Below are 20,934 nucleotides of genomic sequence, written 5' to 3' on the forward strand. Positions count from 1 at the left end.
TATATTGGCGAGACCCGACACAGACTGGGAGACCGCTTTGCTGAACATCTACGCTCTATCCGCCAGAGAAAGCAGGATCTCCCAGTGGCCACACATTTTAATTCCACATCCCATTCCCATTCTGACATGTCTATCCACGGCCTCCTCAACTGTAAAGATGAAGCCACACTCAGGTTGGAGGAACAACATCTTATATTCCATCTGGGTAACCTCCAACCTGATGGCATGAACATCGACTTATCTAACTTCCGCTAAGGCCCCACCTCCCCCTCGTGCCCCATCTGTTACTTATTTTTATGCACACATTCTTTCTCTCACTCTCCTTTTTCTCCCTCTGTCCCTCTGAATATACCTCTTGCCCATCCTCTGGGTACCCCCCCTTGTCTTTCTTCCCGGACCTCCTGTCCCATGATCCTCTAGTATCCCTTTTGCCAATCACCTGTCCAACTCTTGGCTCCATCCCTCCCCCTCCTGTCTTCTCCTATCATTTTGGATCTCCCCCTCCCCCTCCAACTTTCAAATCTCTTACTAACTCTTCCTTCAGTTAGTCCTGATGAAGGGTCTCGGCCTGAAACGTCGACTGCACCTCTTCCTACAGATGCTGCCTGGCCTGCTGCGTTCACCAGCAACTTTGATGTGTGTTGCTATAATTTGTGTTATAAATTTTCTCAGAGAGGGGGTTTGTGATAATTGTGTAATGTTAGTTACCTGCCCAGCAGCTCGTTTTGGGATGGAAATGGGGCACTATATGTCTGGTTTAGGGAGACACGAAGCGGGGGTGGATTAGGGTGTGTGTTGTTCCTGTTTATAGCTCAGACATGTTTTTTTGTGTATGTTGTGTTCTTATGAGGCTGCCAGTTATTTTGCATTGTCTACTATGGGCTCAACTCTAATAATCTCTTTTCTATTCTCATATGCAGAGGCCTTGTGGTAGAACACAGCTGGGGGGGGCGGGTGTAAAGATATTACTATAGTCTCATGGAATGTTAAGGGCCTTGGTCATGTTGTTAAGAGGGATAAAGTTTTTAGACATCTCAAATCTCTATCTGCAGTTGTGATTTTTCTACAGGAAACCCATATCAAAGTAACTGAGCAACGCAGATTGAGATCTGGCTGGATATCGCAGGTTTACCAGTCACCATTTACTTCTCATGCCCTTGGTGTGGCTATCCTCTTTAGGAAAAATACTCCATTTCAACTCACTTCCATGACCACAGATCCTCTCGGCAGGTTTATTATGATCTCTGGCACCATTAATTCATTTCCACTGACCTTCTTTAATGTTTATGGTCCAAACACAGACAAGCCAAATTTTCTTAGGAAAGTTTTTGATTTACTTCCGGATGCCAGTAATTCAAATATAATAATTGGCGGTGACTTAAATTGCTACCTGGATCCATATTTAGATAGATTGTCCTCCCGCCCGCCCTCAAATATCATATCAGCGCAGGTCCTAAATAATTTGATTAGATCTAGGAATTTAGTAGATATTTGGCGAGTTCAACATCCCACCGACAAGGACTATTCTTATTATTCTCATGTACACAAATCTTATAGTAGAATAGACTATTTTTTGGTTGACTCTCATTTAATATCTTGTGTTACCAATACAAAATATCACAATAGATTAATTTCTGACCATAACCCCTTGACAGTGTTCCTAAATCTCTCCCTTTACAAACGAATCTGTTCCTGGCATTTTAACCCCTCCCTACTCGCCGATAAGAAATTTATAGAATATACCACCACCAGATTAAAAGATTTTCTAGAAATTAACGATAACAGCGAGGTGTCAGATTCCACACTCTGGGAGACGTTAAAAGTTGTAATTCATGGGTATATAATTTCATATGAATCCGCTGCTAAGAGGGAGAGAGAAGGCCGATTATTAGAGATTGAGAATACTCTCCCAACCCTCGAAGCGACATACCAGGCTTTGAAATCCTCTGAAGATTATAATAAAATAATGAAGCTTAAATATGAGTACAATTGTATTTTGGGTAGTCAAATAAATAACCTCCTCTTAAAATTACGACAAAAGCATTTCAAAATTGGGGACAAGTCTGAGGGGCTCCTGGCACGGCAGCTCAGGGGCGCCCAGGCCCTAAGGTCAATTCATTCCATTAGATCGAGGGTGGGTACCCTGTTAACTAGCCCCAAGGAGATAAGTGACTGTTTTAAAGAATTTTACAGTGACGTCTACACTTCTAAATGCAATGCCACTCAATCTGATTTGAATGACTTCTTTGTTTCTGTTGTAATGCCGAAACTTAGTGACACTGCTAGGGAGGACTTACATTCTGACTTCACATTGGAAGAAATAACTTTTGCCATTAAGTTATTTCCATCCGGCAAGGCTGCTGGGTCAGATGGATTTGGCTGTGAATTTTATAAGAAGTTCTGTGATATCCTTCCCCCACTTCTCCTCAGAATGATACCTTGCTCTAAGAGAGATAAAGCCTTGCCTAGAACATTGTACGAGGCTAACATTTCCCTCATTTTAAAGAAAGGTAAAGAGGAAACAGACCCGGCCAGCTATAGGCCCATTGCACTTCAGAATTTCAATAGAAAGTTAATTATTAAAATGCTGGCTAACTGACTAAATAAGCATTTGTCATCTATCATTCATCCTGATCAGACAGGATTAATCCCGGGTAGGTTCTCTTTTCCCAATGTCAGATACCTTCTTAATATATGCTGATCATAGGAAAGCTAATGGGACAGCAATTTTATCCCTTAATGCACAAAAGGCTTTTGACCAGATTGGATGTCCTTACATGTTTGAGTCACTGTACAGGTTTGGGTTCGGGGAGTCATTTGTATCTTGGCTAAAACTGATATACGCCAGCCCAATGTGTTCTATTATAACTAATGGTGATAATTCAGCTCTGTTTCCCCTACACCGTTCAGTCCAGCAGGGGTGCCCTCTCTTGCCGGCCCTTTTTGCCATCGTGGTAGAGCCCATTGCCCTAAAAATAAGAAGTCACCCAAATATTCTGGGTTTGAAAGTGGGAGGTATTAAAACACTTATTAGTTTATATGCTGATGATGTGGTACTCTACTTACAAAACTCAGAAAAGTCGGTCCCTCTTCTTCTAGATTTAATCACCTCTTTTGGCAGACTATTGGGATACTCAATCAATTGGACGAAAAGTGACTTTGTGCCCCTCTCCAACGACTACACGTGGGGTTTTTTGGAAAGTGTCCCGTTCAAAAAAGGTAGTAGGGATAGTCCGGGTACTTATAGACCAGTGGGCCATACATCTGTGGTGGGAAAGCTGTTGGAAAAGATTCTTAGAGATAGGATCTTTGGGCATTTAGAGAATCATGGTCTGATCAGGGACAGTCAGCATGGCTTTGTGAAGGGCAGATCGTGTCTAACAAGCCTGATAGCGTTTTTTGAGGAGGTGACCAGGCATATAGATGAGGGTAGTGCAGTGGATGTGATCTATATGGATTTTAGTAAGGCATTTGACAAGGTTCCACATGGTAGGCTTATTCAGAAAGTCAGAAGGCATGGGATCCAGGGAAGTTTGGCCAGGTGGATTCAGAATTGGCTTGCCTGAAGAAGGCAGAGGGTCATAGTGGAGGGATTACATTCAGATTGGAGGGTTGTGACTAGTGATGTCCCACAAGGATCGGTTCTGGGACCTCTACTTTTCGTGATTTTTATTAACAACCTGGATGTGGGGGTAGAAGGGTGGGTTGACAAGTTTGCAGACAACACAAAGGTTGGTGGTGTTGTAGATAGTGTAGAGGATGGTCGAAGATTGCAGAGAGACATTGATAGGATGCAGAAGTGGGCTGAGAAGTTGGCAGATGAAGTTCAACCCGGAGAAGTGTGAGGTGGTACACTTTGGAAGGACAAACTCCAAGGCAGAGTACAAAGTAAATGGCAGGATACTTGGTAGTGTGGAGGAGCAGAGGGATCTGGGGGTACATGTCCACAGATCCCTGAAAGTTGCCTCACAGGTGGATAGGGTAGTTAAGAAAGCTTATGGGGTGTTAGCTTTCACAAGTCAAGGTATAGAGTTTAAGAGTCGCGATGTAATGATGCAGCTCTATAAAACTCTGGTTCGGCCACAGTTGGAGTACTGTGTCCAGTTCTGGTCGCCTCACTATAGGAAGGATGTGGAAGCATTGGAAAGGGTACAGAGGAGATTTACCAGGATGCTGCCTGTTTTAGAGAATATGCATTATGATCAGAGATTAAGGGAGCTAGGGCTTTTTTCTCTGGAGAGAAGGAAGATGAGAGGAGACATGATAGAGGTGTACAAGATAATAAGAGGAATAGATAGAGTGGATAGCCAGCTCCTCTTCGCCAGGGCACCACTGCTCAATACAAGAGGACATGGCTTTAAGGTAAGGGGTGGGAAGTTCAAGGGGGATATTAGAGGAAGGTTTTTTACTCAGAGAGTGGTTGGTTGGTGGAATGCACTGCCTGAGTCAGTGGTGGAGGCAGATACACTAGTGAAGTTTAAGAGACTACTAGACAGGTATATGGAGGAATTTAAGGTGGGGGCTTATATGGGAGGCAGGGTTTGAGGGTCGGCACAACATTGTGGGCCGAAGGGCCTGTACTGTGCTGTACTATTCTATGTTCTATGTTCAAAGTAGTTAAAGATCACTTTACTTATCTTGGCTTGACAATCCCCAAAGATCCTAAATTAATATTCAAATTAAACTTTGTGGAGTTTATTTCAAAACTTAAGCAGAATACGGAAAGTTGGAAAACCCTGCCTCTGTCCATGATTGGTTGTATAAATTCAATTAAAATGGTCTCCTTTCCTAGGTTTCTCTATCTTTGTCAAAATCTCCTCATTTTTCTTATATCAGCTTTCTTTAAAGAATTGGACTCCATAATATTGTCTTATATCTGGAATTATAAGAATCACAGGATTTCGAAAGTTCATTTACAAAAGCCCAAGTCTGAAGGAGGGCTGGGATTACCTGTATTTAGACACTATTATTGGGCTGTCAATGCTAGGGCTTTAATGTTTTGGTAACAGGGGGCTCCAGATAACCTAGCTCCCTGGGGCTCCCTTGTGGCTATGTATGGAGTCTAACTCTGTTGTCAATTCCTCCTTGCCAGCCATGCTGTTCCCCAAGTTAGAGAAGCCTGGGACTTCAAAAAGTTTGAATTCTGATTTGAAAAATTCCGTCAGAATTCTAAATCAGATTAGGAGCATTCTGAATTTAGCAGAGACTTCTGTACAAACACCAATTTGTTTCAATTACTCCTTTCTACCCTCATGGTCAGATAAAACCTACCATGCTTGGAGGGAGAAGGGTCTAGTTTCTATTGAAGACCTGTACATAGAGGGACGGTTTGCAACATTTAGTCTGCTGAAAGAGAAGTTTGAGCTGCCTCATTTGCACTTTTTTCGTTACTTACTATAGTGTTCTTGTGCAGTGTGTTGAAACTCTGACTAAACACTAAGTTAAACTGGAGCCAATGAAGACAGAGTCGTAGTAAGGTTAACCATTTACTGTGCACTCCTCCACATTAACATCGTATGGTGAAAACTGTTGATAAAAAAATACAAACATATACAGCGTCTGTTTCATTCTGGAGACAACGTGTGCTCTCTTCTTTTAGCGAGTGTCTCCCGCCGCCTCCAGTAAGGAGCGAGGGGGGTCCCGTCGAACCGCTGCCGGGCCTGAGCTCACCCCACGTTTGAAATTGAAAAGCTGACATGCGCACCGCTCGAATCGCCGCTTCCTTAACAGAAACCACGTTAATATTTTTACTTCAAATACTTTCATAGGAACTTACGGCATTGCTTCTATAATGTTTCTTTGTGGGTAGACACGGAGCTCTTCACGATCATGCTGCACGCATGGCACCCGCCTTCACACCTTTCCCGAATCGGTGGTTACACATAAGACGCACGAAACTGGAGGTGACGTCATCACATGCCGCGATATACCGTAGGCAATGAATTTACCTTTGTTGTACTGCAACTTAATTATCAATCTTTAACTTTAACTAGAAAATAGTTACAAACAAATCATTTAAAGTGTAGACCCAACAAAGTCAAATAAATGCCTTAAGGGCAACACACTTACAAATTAGACACTACATTCAACCTAAGATTTGTAACTTTGAAATCCTTCCAGGGAAACATATGTTTTTTGATATTATACAGAACCCTCCTGACTCCAGGCATCTTGTTTCTAAGTTTGTACGTTTGTTTGATAATTGCACTGTAGCGTCTACTGTGAAGATTAGAGATGCCTGAAGAGAGGAGTTGGGCATTGAATTATCTGAAGCTGCCTGGGATAAGTATTTGTCTATGATACAGGTTTGGTCTGTTAACAGCAGGCACCAACTGATCCAGTTTAAAGTTGTCCACAGTCTCCACTACTCTAAACTTAGATTGCACAGGATTTACCCTTCTGTCTCGCCAATGTGTGATAGACGCCAAGGGGCAGAAGCCACGTTGTCACACACCTTTTGGTTTTGCCCATTACTGACTGGATTTTGGTCCAAAATATTCGACTGGTACTCAAATGCCTATAAAAGATCCTTCCCCTTGGAAGCTGGGGTCTTGCTATATTTGGCTGCTCGCAATTTACTATTTGTTTCCCTGCAGCCAAACAACAGTCTCTGATGCTGGGTATGATTGTTGCCAAAAAAATTATCTTGAGGGAATGGAAATCACCTTCTCCCGCTTCCTTTCGGACATGGATGGCTGATATGATCTCAGTCATACAGATGGAGAAACTCAGGTTCTTGTGAACCAATTCAATTAAAAAATTTTCGGCTATCTGGGATCCATTTCTTGCCTACCTGGACGAGGCTGGGGGCAGATGAGCAATTTCCCCCCAGCTGATTTCTCACAGCCCTCATTTGAGATTTAATGTTTAGTGTTTTTGAGCACTTTGTACAATAGGCATCCCTCTAATGTTATGTCTCTTTTTTTCTGCTTATTTCATTTTTATACATGTCTGAGCTGGTGTGTTCTTGTTAATTTCATTGTTTTTTTTTGGAAATTTTGAAAATAAAGTATTAAAAAAAAAGATGGTACTCCATGACAAGCTGTGTCTCCAACCAAGGTATGGATTCAGTCCTGCCATCTATGCTACAGTGGGAAAAATTGCCCAGGTATATTCTGTCCACAAAATAAACATAAATCCAACACACATCAAAGTTGCTGGTGAGCGCAGCAGGCCAGGCAGCATCTCTAGGAAGAAGTACGGTCGACGTTTCGGGCCGAGGACCTGACAAAGGATCTCGGCCCGAAACGTAGACTGTACCTCTTCCTAGAGATGCTGCCTGGCCTGCTGCATTCACCAGCAACTTTGATGTGTGTTGCTTGAATTTCCAGCATCTTCAGATTTCCTCATGTTTGCGTTTATAAATCCAACGCAATTACCTGTCACATAAATATACCTTCTGTTACAATGCTGTAGTATACCCCATCTACAAGAACTCTTTTGATTTCCCACAAGTCACCTTTCAAAAAGACCAAACATTGATGATGAAGTCCTCACACTATCAGTGCAGCAGCTAACACTTTCTTCAGTGGCTAGAAGAGGAAAGTGTTTGAAGACAAAACTATAGACGTTGTACCAAGCTTGTGGTTTGGGAACTTAAAAGTAATCGTAGTTACCTCAAAGCAATTTTGAAATGCTACAACCATTACTTCTCTCTAAAAAATCCTTTAAATTCTCAGCACTGACACAAAGACATCACCTGCAACATTATACAATCCTCATCTTCTATACATCTGAAATTCGAATTTTGGAATAAGTTTTCCATTCAAAACTTTCCAATGGTAAACATTCTCCAGCAGCTCAAAGGATGTCCTTCAAGGAATTCTCAAATCCTCATAAAACTTGCAGATTAGAGATCTCTGATCCGAGACAGCCCAAGCTGGGGGAGAAACATCTGAGATGGTACCTCAGGTTCTTCTGATGAACATGGGGAAATCCAGCACAAGCAATGGAAAAGGTACTCAGCAGCTTAAAACACCCACATTTACTGTCAAGCACCACCTGTTCCATCTGTATTAGAGTCATTTGATACTGATAGGGCTTAACTGTTCCCTCAGGGCCAAGTTCTTGTGACCAAATCATCCTTGATCTAGAGTGGCCATCAAAAAAGTTAACCCATAACATATACATTAGTTATTATTTTTTTATTGTCAGACAGTCTGAGGTATAACTTTTAGTGAAACTGGTTGAAAAGATACAACCACATCCCTGCTCAGGCCTGTTTAAAATATTGGCTAAATGAGAGATGATTGCATTATCAGAAGAAAATCAACATATTCTTCAATTTATTGCAACATTTCCTAGGGAACAGGTGGAATATAAATTGATGTGTCTCAAGAACAATGTTTAGAGTCTGCAGGCATCCCTTGTTGCAGTCTAATAGGCAGCATTAAAACTCCTCCCCTGAACACTGGACTTTCAATAATAGAAATGACCGTGTCCAAACTGGAATTTGGTCACAAATTTACAAATTCCACCCAAGAGTTCAGATTTTTTTCAACTGGTCAAGTAAGGTACTGTTGTCTTTAAATAAGAAGGCAATCATTATGGTAGTGATAGAACTATTTACTTCCTAATTAAAAAGAAGAAAATGTTTCAAACATTTACAATATGAACATCATTAAGCAGGGGAGTAACAGTATTAATGTTTCAGGTTGACGCGTCTTTGAGCAGACAGCACTTGGAAAATTGTGCGAAGTTCTGGTCTAATAGTGCTGTATAAAACCATGAGGGGCAAAAATGAGGTAACTTGTCACTTTTTTCACCCAGGGTAGGGGAGTGTAAAACTTGAGGGCATAGATTTAAGTTGAGTAGAAAAAAGTATTTAAAGGGTGCCTGAGAAACTAATTTTTCACATGAGGCTGATGGGTATATGGAGCAAGCTGCCAGAGGAAGGAGGAGAAGTGGGTTCAATTACAACCATAGACAGGTACAGGGATAGGAAAGATTTAGAGGTACATGGCACAAGTAGGAACCTTCTTTGGCATAAATGAGTTGGGCCAAGGTGCCTTTTTCCATTCTTCGTGACTGTGTTTTCACTGGATCTGCATGACTTAACAGGGGGTATCCCTTTTGAATAAATACTCAACTCTGCTTTGTCTTGAGAATGCTGAATGGCATGAGGTTATTGCTTGGATAATCTGCAAAGTATAATCTGATCAGCAGCCCTGAAGTAGAATGAAATGTTCCATTTTGGATCAACTTCAGTTCTGAGCAATGCCTAATGTCTCATTTAGATACCTGTTGATTTTACCGTGTCTAAATCCCAACTTCTAAAATGACATTGTCCTTCACTTTTCACAGATTATGATTCTGTTTTACCAAGAGTTATTGCTCGGCTCACTTTCTGAACGGTAATAAATTAACCCAGTATTTTGTATCACGACATCTATGTCCAACCACTGCAAAAGCAATTATATGTATCAATGAACAAAGAAAATATTAGCCTCTCATGCTGAACTCATGAAATGACCAACTTTGAAGACATTTCATCACTTAAAATCAATTGTCCATGAAGATACAAAAAACAAATACACAAAACTTGTTTTGTCAGGCTTAAAAGCAAAGTGATCTTTGGTTCTCTGGTATTCACCTTCATTAAGATATTCAAGTGACTAGTTCCTCTCCTCTGAGTGAGTCATTACTTAATTCCCATTAAAAGTGATTTGAGACTTGAGTATTGTTATTTATATGTTTTAAACTGCTATGCAACTGAGACACTCTTGGAAGCTGAAACTCCCCACTTCAGAGGAGAAACAAATATCATCAACTTGTATTAGATCATTGTCTGGACTGGTAGCGTAATTATTCAAATGTTCAAAATCATGGTAACAAAAATGCATTGTTAGCTTGTGATTTTGACAGCTATGAGTAGAACGCATGCTACGATGTCCCCAGCTCTGACCTTCCTGGTGGATGGAACTATTTAATGATGATCACCAGCAGATCCTGGTACTGACAGGTCACAAATACCTGAAACTGGCCCCTGTGGACCAGCGCTTCCTCTTCCCCCACCCACCCCACAGCCCCAGTTAGTAGTCCTGGCCATATTTCCCTCAATAGTTTTGTTTTGCTTCCGCTGCTTACGTACCGTATTTGCTGGGCTATGGCTGAGTCAGCAGAGCACGAAGTCTCTGGCTTCATACTGAGTGACGTTTGCCTTAATGGGACAGGTAAAACTAGAAATTTGCAAAGAATCTGTTCCTTCCATTTCAGAGGTTGCAAAGGTTTCAAAGGTACATCTAATGTCAGAGAAACGTATACAGTATACATTCTGAAATACTTTTTCATTGCAACCATCCACAAAAACAGAGGAGTGCCCCCAAAGAATGAATGACAGTTGAATGTTGGAACCCCACAGCACATCCCAGCTTCCCCCTCCCATGTTTAAGCAGCAGTAAAGCAACAATCCCCCCCCAACAGCAAGAAAAGCATCGGCACCCCCCCCCACCAAGCACTCAAGCGCGCAGCAAAGCAAAAGACAAGACACAGACTTGCGGTACCCCAAAGACGACTCGTTCACCCAGTATTCGACATACCACAGGCTCTCTCTCTCCCTAATAAGGGAGAAAGAGATGTCTCCATTTCACAGCGAGAGGGGAGACATAACAAACAACTCACTGATTTACAATGTTAAAAGTCTGTTTGTGCCCAAAGAACTTGGGTCTCTGGACAAACAGCCAATAGCCAGCTTGCTGCTTTCAATCTACTGTCTCCCATGAGACACTGAATTCCCGCAGAGACACCGACCTTCGGTCCGCCTGTCTCCAGAGCCATGAGATCCCAGTGCTCTGAAGGCGAGCTAATCTCTTAGGCCGCATCCTTAGCATATCGAATAACGGCCAGTCGTGAAACCCTGAGAGCGAGTTCCATTCCCGCAAAGAACCGAAGTCAGCATGTAATTCCAGGTCAGGGTCTTCAAAAGAACCCTGAAAGGGAAAAATGGAGGTATTAAAGATGCAGATAGAGCTGGTTCTGAAGATGCAAGCAAAGTAGTCGCCATTAAGCGCCATTGTCTCCTCCTAAGCTCCAGTTGTCTCCTCCTAATGCGATAATGTGGATTATGTTGAGAGTGACTACAGTCTTGATAGTTTTATAATTAAGATGCAACTTGGAGCAATATATTATGCTGAAAATTGCCTGGCTTAATTTTCATTAACATCTCAGTAAATTTGCAGGTTAAAATATGGTTAATCATGCCTGCATTAGTTTGGAGTTGGAATTGGTTGAATATTGTCATACGTATCAAGATACAGTGAAAAGCTTCTCCTGCATTCTGTTCATGCAGATCAATTCATTACACCGGGGGGTACTGAGGTGGCACAAGGTCCAGCAATAACAGGATGCAGAATCAAGGGTGCAATCAATAGCTTCTCCTGCATTCTGTTCATGCAGAGAAAGTACAGTGCAAATAGGCAAGTGTGAGGTAGATGCCAAGATGGTCAAGCAGCCATCTTAGTCGCTAGGGATGGAATGCCATCACTTCCTGTAAGGTAAAACCTAACAATATAAATGGGAGTGATGCTTCACCCGCTGATGAGCTCAACACCTTTTGAAAGGGAGAATAACACTATGCCTGTGTAAATGCCCACAGGATTTGGCAGTGCTACGATCTCTGTCTTAGAGGCCAACATCAGAACATCCTTCAAGGTTCAAGCTAAATTTTATTATAAGAGTTCATATGTGTCACCACATACAACCCTGAGATTCTTTTTCTTGCGGGCATACTCAGCATATCTATAGAATGGTAACTATACCAGGATCAATGAAAGATCAAGTAGAGCAAAGAAGAAAACAAACTGTGCAATTGCAAATATAAATACATAGCAATAAATAACGAGAACATGAAATAACAATGTGCAGAGTCCTTAAAGTGAGATCATTGGTTGTGGGAATATCACAATAGATGAGTGTAATTATCCCCTTTTGCCTGATGGTTGAGGGGTAGTAACTGTTCTTGAACTTGGTGGTGTGAGTCCTGAAGCTCCAGTACCTTCTACCTGACAGCAGCAGTGAGAAAAGAGTATGGCCTGGGTGGTGAGGATCTTTTGATGATGCTGCTTTCCTATGACAGCATTTCGTGTAGATATGCTCAAGATATGCTTTGCCTGTGATGTCATGGACTGAATCAACTATCTGTTGTAGGATTTTCCATTCAAAGACATTGGTGTTCCCATACCAGGCCATAATGCTGCCAGTCAATAGACGCTCCACTACACATCTGTAGAAGTGTGTCAAAGTTTTTGATGTCATGTCGAATCTCCACAGGTTCCTAAGGAAGTAGAGGTGCTGTCATGCTTTCCTTGCAATTACATTTGTATAATTGGTTCAGGACAGATCCTCTGAGGTAGTAGCACCCAGGAATTTAAAGTTAGTGACCCTCTTCTCCTCCAATCCTCCAATGAGGACTGGATCATGGACCTCTGGCTTCCCTCTCCTGAAGTCTACAATCAGAAGATTCAAGAGTGTGAAGGCATCAAGCCCTGATGGTTTAACTGGCAGAGTACCAAGCTCTATGCTGGAGTATTCAAAGACATCTTCGGCTTCATATTGTTGCAGGCAGAGGTTCCCACCTGTTTCAAAAGGGCAGATATTATATCAGTGCCCAAGAAGGATAGGGTGAACTGTTTCAATGACCATTGACTTGTAGCACTCACATCTACAGTGATGAAGTCTTTTGAGAGGTTGGTCAAAACTACAGTTAACTCTTGCCTGAGCAAGGACCTAGTCCCACTGCAGTTTGCTTTCCTGTGTGGCACAGGGCTACAGAGAACACAATCTCACTTTCTCTCTACTTGGAACTAGAACACCTAGGAAAAATAAGATATATTATGTTGCTATTTATCAATTGCAGCTCAGCATTCAATACCAACATCCCCGCCGTACTAATTTGTACCTCCCTCTGCAGCTGGATCCTCAGCTTCCTCATTAGGATACCACAGTCAGCTCAGGTCAGTGCTAATGTCTCCTCATCACTGACAACTAACAAGGTGCACCTCATGGGTGTACATTTGACCCACTGCTCTACTCTTTCTACACTCATTACTGTATGACTAAGCACAGCTCAAATGCCATCTATAGAATCGCTGATGACACCAATGTTGTTGGTAGATCATAGATAGTGATGAGGAGACATGTGAAGATGGGATAACAAACAGGAGAAAATCTGCAGATGCTGGAATCTGAGCAACGCACACAAAATGTTGCTTCTTATTTAAGAAAGGATGTGCTGACGTTGGAGAGGGTTCAGAGAGGATTCACTGGAATGATTCCGGGAATGAGAGGGTTAACATATGAGGAACATTTGACCGCTCATGGAGTGTACTCCTTGGAGTCTAGAAGAATGAGAGGGACTTCACAGAAACATTTTGAATGTTGAAATGCATGGACAGAGTGGATGTGGCAAGTTGTTTTCCATGATGGGGGAGTCCAGTACGAAAGGGCATGACTTGAGGATTAAAGGGCGCCCATTCAGAACAGAGATACGAAGCAATTTTTTTAGCTAGAAGTGGTGAATCTGTGGAACTTGTTGCCACGGGCGGCAGTGGAGGTCAAGTCACTGGGTGTATTTAAGGCAGAGATTGATAGGTATCTGAGTAGCCAGGGCATCCAAGGTTATGATGAGAAGGTGGGGGAGTGGGACTAAATGGGAGAATGGATCAGCTCATGATAAAATGGTGGAACAGACTCGATGAGCTGAATGGCTGACTTCTGCTCCTTTATCTTATGGTCTTAAAATGCTGGAGGAACTCAGCAGGCCAGGCAGCATCTATGGAAAAAAGTACAGTCGACATTTTGGGCTGAAACCCCTTGGCAGGACTCCAATTCTGATGAAAGGTTTTGACAAAACATCGACTGTACTTTTTTGCACAGATTTTGCCTGGCCTGCTGAGTTCCTCCAGCATTTTGTGTGTCTTGAAGATGAAATGGATAGGTTGATTGAGTGGTGTTGCAATGTTAACTTGACACTCAACATCAGCATGACCAAGGACTTGGATTAGATTATGAGAATACTCAGTCTTCTTTTATTGTCATTTAGAAATGCATACATGCATTAAGAAATGATACAATGTTTCTCCGGAGTGATATCACAGAAAACAGGACAAACCAAAGACTAACACTGATAGAACCACATAATTATAACATATAGTTACAGCAGTGCAAAGCAATACCATAATTTGATGAAGAACAAACCATGGGCACGGTAAAAAAAGTCTCAAAAGTCCCTGAGTCGATCGACTCCCGAATCCCCGATAGCAGGCAGCAAAAGGGAGAAACTCCCTGCCGTAAAACTCCAGGCACCGTCAACTTGCCGATGCCTTGGAAGCAGCTGACCACTGCCGACACTGAGTCCATCCGTCTGAAAACTTTGATCCTCCGACCGGCCCCTCCGATACAGCCTGCTGAGCGCCATCCTCTGCCAAGCGCCTTCGACCTCGCCCCGGCCGCTGAAACAAGCAAAGCCAAGGATTCAGGGCCTTCTGCTCCGGAGATTCCGGTTACCACGCAGTAGCAGTAAGTGGACATTTCAGAAGTTTTCCAGATGTTCCTCCGTACGCTCATATCCATCTCCATCAAATCAGAATTGTGCACGGTCCCCTACTTGACAGATAACAGATATTCATCACCGGAGAGGCCGCGCGCACTGCCGTCGCGCCGCCATCTTCTCCTCCACTTAATTGTGGACTTCAGGAGGAGGAAGTCGAAAGATCACAGACTAATCCTCGTTTGAGGGGTGAGCGGTGGAAAAAGTGAGCAGCTTCAAGTTGCTGGGCGTCATCATCTCAGAATATCTATTCACAGCCCAACACACTGATGTAATCACAAAGAAAGATTGTCAGCATCTCTATTTCATTAAGAACTTGAGGAGTGTTGGTATGATAACAAAGACTCTTGCAAATTTCTACCTATGTACAGTAGAGAGCATTCCTGCTGGTTGCCTGGTATGGAGTCAAAACACAGAGTTGCAAAGGACAGCAGGGGATTGGCTCAGTCATTCTCAACAATAGATAGTGCCTCAAGAAGACGCCATCCATCATTAGAAACCCTCACCTTGTGGGACATGGCCTCCACGTGACTGCCATCAGGGAGGAGGTGCAAAACCCTGAAGGCCCACACTCAATCTTTTAGGACCAGTTTATTCCCCTTTGCACAATTTATTTATTTCAGAATCTACCATAATTATTATGTTTTGCACCATACAGGTACTACAAAGCAAAAAATTCATAAGATACATAAGTAATAATAAACCTGATTGATTTAGGTAGGTAGTGACTCAATTGCTTTACAGCAGCAAAATAAAAGCTTTTGGTAGATTTGCTGGTGTGTACTTTCAGGCTTTTGTCACTTATGCCAGACGGGAGTGGGCAGAAGGGAGAATGTCGAGGTGAGTGAGGTCTTTGATTAAGAGTGAACATCACAAATCGCCAAACCTGGTCTAACCATGTAGCTATCATGGCAAAAAAGGGCCCACCTGTGCCTCTATTTCCTCAGGAGGCTAAATAAATTTGGCAGATCCTGTGATTACTCATTGTCCTGAGCCAAGAGGCCTTTCTATTTTGCCACGCTTAGCTTTCTAAACACTAGCAGCTGACACTTCTAAAGATCAAAGTGTTGTTTTTCAGCAAGTTAAACTTCCAACCAATATTTTTTGTTCAGTTTCTGGTTGTAAATGGGAGCAAGTCTTCATTTCATAATGTAAATGGCAATCAGTAATCAGTTTGAAGTTAAAAAGACAGCTTTGCAAACGATAACGCTCTATAGAGCCACAGACTTGTTGGCCGATAGCACCTGGGCTGACTGCTGAAGAGATACATTGTAAGACACTGGGTTATTTAATTTGGCTTGTTTCAAGCTGGACAGTGTTGGCTAAGTTATTTAGTTCAAGAAGGCTTGCAGACCAGATTGATACTATCACTTAGCATATTAATTAGCTGATGTATTAATAGTTGGAAGGTTTATGTACTCAGGGAGTCAGCTTCACAGCATTATTTGCGGTTACCTGCTAACTCTTCAGAAACTTTTAGACCGCTTGTGTTGAAAGTTATCTGGACAAATATCACATGTGTGTGAAGTTATCCAAGTGGCAAAGGAACAGCTTAAACGTAGAAGGCAGTGCAGGCTTAAGTGGAATAGCCCAGAAACATCAAAAAGAATGACAGAAACACAGGGCGAACTGGATACCTCTGCTTTTGATTTCTGTGATGGACGATCTATTCGTCGGCAGCTCACGGGTATGTCTTTTTAGCTTATAGAAACTGTACCTGTGTTTTGAAGATCACTTGTGTTTGAATAATTGTTTGTAATTGAAAGTCTTTCTGTGAGATAGAAATCCTCTGAGTTTTAAATATTTTAAGTTTCAAGAATGTTGTTTGGAATTCAGTGTATCGTTGAAAATACATGAACTGTGTTTCAACAACTTTGTTAGGTTTAAGTATTTCCTCCTTAACAGGGAAGGGCGACCCACCGCTTAAATAGGGTGCGTTGGCAGTTAAGCATGCCATAGAACCATAGAACACTACAGCACAGAAAACAGGCCATTCGGCCCTTCTAGACTGTGCTGAAACTTTATTCCGCTAGTCCCATTGACCTGCACCAGGTCCATAACTCTCCAGACCTCTCCCATCCATGTATCCATCCAATTTATTCTTAAAACTTAAGAGTGAGCTCACATTTACCACATCAGATGGCAGCTCGTTCCACACTCCCACCACTCTCTGAGTGAAGAAGTTCCCCCCAGTGTTCCCCCGAAACCCTTCCCCTTTCACCCTAAAGCCACGTCCTCTCGTATTTATCTCTCCTAATCTAAGTGGAAAGAGCCTACTCGCATTTACTTTGCTTATACCCCTCATAATTTTGTAAACCACTATCAAATCTTCCCTCATTCTTCTACGCTCCAAGGAATAAAGTCCTAACCTGTTCAATCTTTCCCTGTAACTCAACTCCTGAAGACCCGGCAACATCCTAGTAAATCTTCTCTGCACTCTTTCAATCTTTCTGATATCCTTCCTATAGTTAGGTGACCGGAACTGCACACAATACTCCAAATTTGGCCTCACCAATCTCTTATACAACCTCACCATAACATCCCAACTCCTATACTCAATACTTCAATTTATGAATGCCAGGATGCCAAAAGGCTTCTTTGCAACCCTGTCTACCTGTGATGCCACCTTCAGGGAATTATGTATCTGAACTCCCAGATCCCTTTGTTCCTCCGCACTCCTCAGTGCCTTACCATTTATTGTGTATGTCCTACCTTGATTTGTCCTTCCAAAATGCAACACCTCACACTTGTCTGCATTAAATTCCATCTGCTGCTGGCCATTTTGCCAGTTGGTTCAGATCCCTCTGCAAGCTTTGAAAGCCTTCCTCGCTGTCCACAACACCTGCAATCTTAGTGTCATCAGCAAACTTGCTGATCCAATTTACCACATTATCATCTAGATCATTGAGAAAGACAACAAACAACAATGGTCCCAGCACAGATCCCTGAGGTACACCACTAGTCACAGGCCTCCAGTCTGAGAAGCAATCATCCACTACCACTTTCTGTCATCTCCCACACAGCCAATTTCGAATCCAGTTTACAACCTCTCCATGGATACCTAGTCTCTGAACCTTCTGAACTAACCTCCCATGTGGGACCTTGTCAAAGGCCTTACTAAAGTCCATGTAGACAACAGCCACAGCCTGTCATCTACTTTCTTGGTAACCTCCTCGAAAAACTCTACAAAATTCGTTAAACACGATCTACCATGCACAAAGCCATGCTGACTATCCTAAATCAGACCTTGACTGTCCAAATAGTAGTATATCCGATCTCTCAGAACAACTTCCGATAATTTATCTACTACTGATGTCAGGCTCACCGGCCTGTAATTACCTGGTTTACATGGAGGATAAACAAGGAAGTAAACTAGTCTTTAAGGATTGGGTAGTTAGTGGATAACCACCCTTTAGTGAGAGTACCCGTAGCTATCTACAGTGTATCGGATAGGACTTAAGGTCTTCGTCTGAGTTTAGAACTTTCTGGTCAACTAAACTAATGCCATCACAGTCCGGGTTGACCCTTAACAATTTTTATCAATGCACCACAGAAAGCCAACTGTCTGAATGCAATACAGCAATGTATGGCAACTGCTCTGCCTGTGACTGCAAGAAACTGCAAAGTGTTGTGGATGCAGCTCAGAAAATCACACTCCCTTCACTGGCTCTGAGCGGTTCTTAATATTTCCCTTCACTTCCTTCACTCCCTTCACTGGCTCTGAGCGGTTCTTAATATTTCCCTTCACTTCCTTCACTCCCTTCACTGACTCTGAGCGTTCCTTAATATTTCACAGTATAAAGCTATGAGTGGAGAATATAGATGTGATATGCAATGAGGTAAACTGTCATGTAACAGAGTATATAAAATATTAAACATTCCATCATGCTGTAAAAGGTTATTACTGCTAGATAATTTGAAAGATATCTGAAAATAATATAAATAATAATGGAATTTTATCGGTACATTCATCCAGTGATCAATGTCTGAGGTGAGGTGTTAGGCTCTCTATTTACAGTGATCTACTGGTAAAATACAATCAGTGACCACTTTATTAGGTACACCTGTACACCTGCTCATTAATGCAAAATATCTAATCAGCTAATCATGTTGCAGCAGCTCAATGCATAAAAGCATGCAGACATGGTCATGAGGTTGATTTGTTGCTCAGAGCAAACATCAGAAATGTGATCTAAGTGCCTTTGACTGTGGAATGATTTTGGTGCCAGATGGGGTGGATTGAGTATCTCAAAAATTGCTGGTCTCCTGGGATTCTCACACACAATGGTCTCTTGAGTTTACAGAGAATGGTGCAAAAAGTAATAAACATGTAATGAGCAGCAGGTCTATGGACAAAAATGCTTTTTTAATAAGAGAGGTCAGAAGAGACTGGCCAGACTGGTTTAAGTTGACAGGAAGGCAACAGTAACTCATAAAAAATAACCAAACGTTACAATTGTGGTTTGCAGAAGAGCATCTCTGAATGTATAACACATGAACCTACAGCAGCTGAGGACCATGAACACTCAGCCACTTTATTAAGCCCAGGAAGTACCTAATAAGGTGGCCACTAAGTATATAGTCATGATTGGAGAAGAACAATCATATATTACTACAAGCATAGCACTTACTAATTTATTAATTAAAAGTATTTTGAACGGTTTGTGGGATTCAGATGATAAGATTATTTATTTCAATAAGCTTATAGTGGCAAATTGAGAAGCAAAATCTTGCATTGAGAAAACCAGGCAAACGAAGCAAGAGAAATGCATTCAAATGCAAAATATTTAATTAATTATGGGTCAGCTGAAGTCAGTGGCATTGAAAATATTGTTATGGTTAAGTGTGATGTTCAACTGAAGTAGTATTCACAATCAAGACATTAAAACCAAAATTGCTGGAAATACTCAGCGGATTAGTTAAATAGATCTCAAAATAATTGAACCAGAAATTGGAGGCGTAATTCATCATTTGAAAATCCCACAGTCTGTTCATATTCATATATTTACCTATTCCTCTGACGCTGTTTATAATAGAAACTGCCTATAACTGTAGCCTTTGCGCCTTCAGGTTTCACAGAGACAGTTTCAATTGCAAATAGAGGCATAAGGGGCAGCTAGATTAAAAAAATTAAGGAGGTACATGCAGATATTAAAATACATAAATTGTACTGACATAACAGTTCAGAGTTCATTATTTCCAGTTTAGATCACATTCTAGCTTTTGTTCATAGGCCTATACCTGTTAAATATTAGCATACTGATGTGCAGATTAATGGATGTAAGAAAGTGACTATTTCAATGTTTTTCACGTCGGGATAAGTTTACTACTGTTGAGTTCATAATGTACAGTGTTTACTGTGTATTCTCTACAGTACATGATGATGCTACACATCTATTTAATTGTGTACAGGGAAGATAGTCTCACTCTCTGGATTTACGTCAAATTCTTCCAATGAATTTGACTGAAAGGTTCACATATTTCCCCACAGCTCTTTCCCACTTACTATTCATTTGCTTTTCCTTCTAATCCATGCATGAGTAAGTGGATTCTGATTGGTTGCTTGGGGGATTCTGAAATGCATGACAATTTAAAAAATCCTTTTTAAGACTAAGGGCACATGAAACTTCATAATGTGAAAAAAACAATGGAATTTTATGAACTTCTAGTCATCACATCTTCTGTAAATATGATTGATTATTGACCTTGTGCAATTAACATTTAGTACACTGCAAATAAGTTAAGAAATCTGGACTTTCCTCCTTCTGCTGCTGTGAATAAATACTTCATGCAGCACCAGTTGCCAGTATAATGTCCAGAAATACTGTATATAAGCATTGGGTCCAATTGATTAATAGATTAGCGAAAAAGCTGACCCATTTTAACAGGCATTTTCCTCATTCCAAACTTAATTAGCTTGTCATAAATGTGTGAAAGTCTGCAGATGTTGGAAATCTAAAACAACACACACAAAATGATGGAAGAACTCAGCAGGTCAGGCAGCAGCTATGGAAAAGAACAGATGGTCGACATTTCGGGCTGAGACTCTTTATCAGGACTGAGGAGGAAGGGGGAAGATGCCAAAATAAAAAGGTGGGTGGAGGGGAAGGAGGCTAGCTGGATGGTGATAGGTAAAGCCAGGTGGGTGGGAAAGGTCGAGGGCTAGAGGAATCGATATTCATGCCATCAGGTTGGAGCTACCCAGACAGAATATAAGGTGTTGCTCCTCCACCCGGAGCGTGGCCTCATTTTGGCATAAGATCCTGTGGACTGACATCTTGGAATAGGAATCGGAATCGGAATTAAAATATTTGGCCACCGGGAAGTACTGCTTATAGAATCAAAGAATCATAGAAATCTACAGCACATTACAGGCCCTTTAGCCCACA

At 41.8% G+C, this 20,934-nt stretch overlaps 1 protein-coding gene across 3 annotated transcripts in view; it reads left to right on the forward strand.

The window, feature by feature from the left end:
• Positions 1–20,934, forward strand: part of spock1 (SPARC (osteonectin), cwcv and kazal like domains proteoglycan 1) — a 520,348-nt gene that overhangs the window by 250,636 nt on the left and 248,778 nt on the right. The window contains exon 1 of one of the 3 annotated variants that reach the window (XM_063053349.1): positions 15,867–16,232. The exons of the other annotated variants lie outside the window; for them this stretch is intronic. Within the exon in view, the coding sequence (XP_062909419.1) occupies positions 16,154–16,232 (79 nt within the window). The 5' untranslated portion in view covers positions 15,867–16,153. Of the gene's footprint in view, positions 1–15,866; positions 16,233–20,934 lie in introns of those variants that run through there. 3 annotated transcript variants of the gene reach the window in all.

The sequence above is a fragment of the Mobula hypostoma genome, chromosome 7 (genome assembly GCF_963921235.1).
Source record: "Mobula hypostoma chromosome 7, sMobHyp1.1, whole genome shotgun sequence".
In the NCBI taxonomy this organism is placed as follows: Eukaryota; Metazoa; Chordata; class Chondrichthyes; order Myliobatiformes; family Myliobatidae; genus Mobula; species Mobula hypostoma.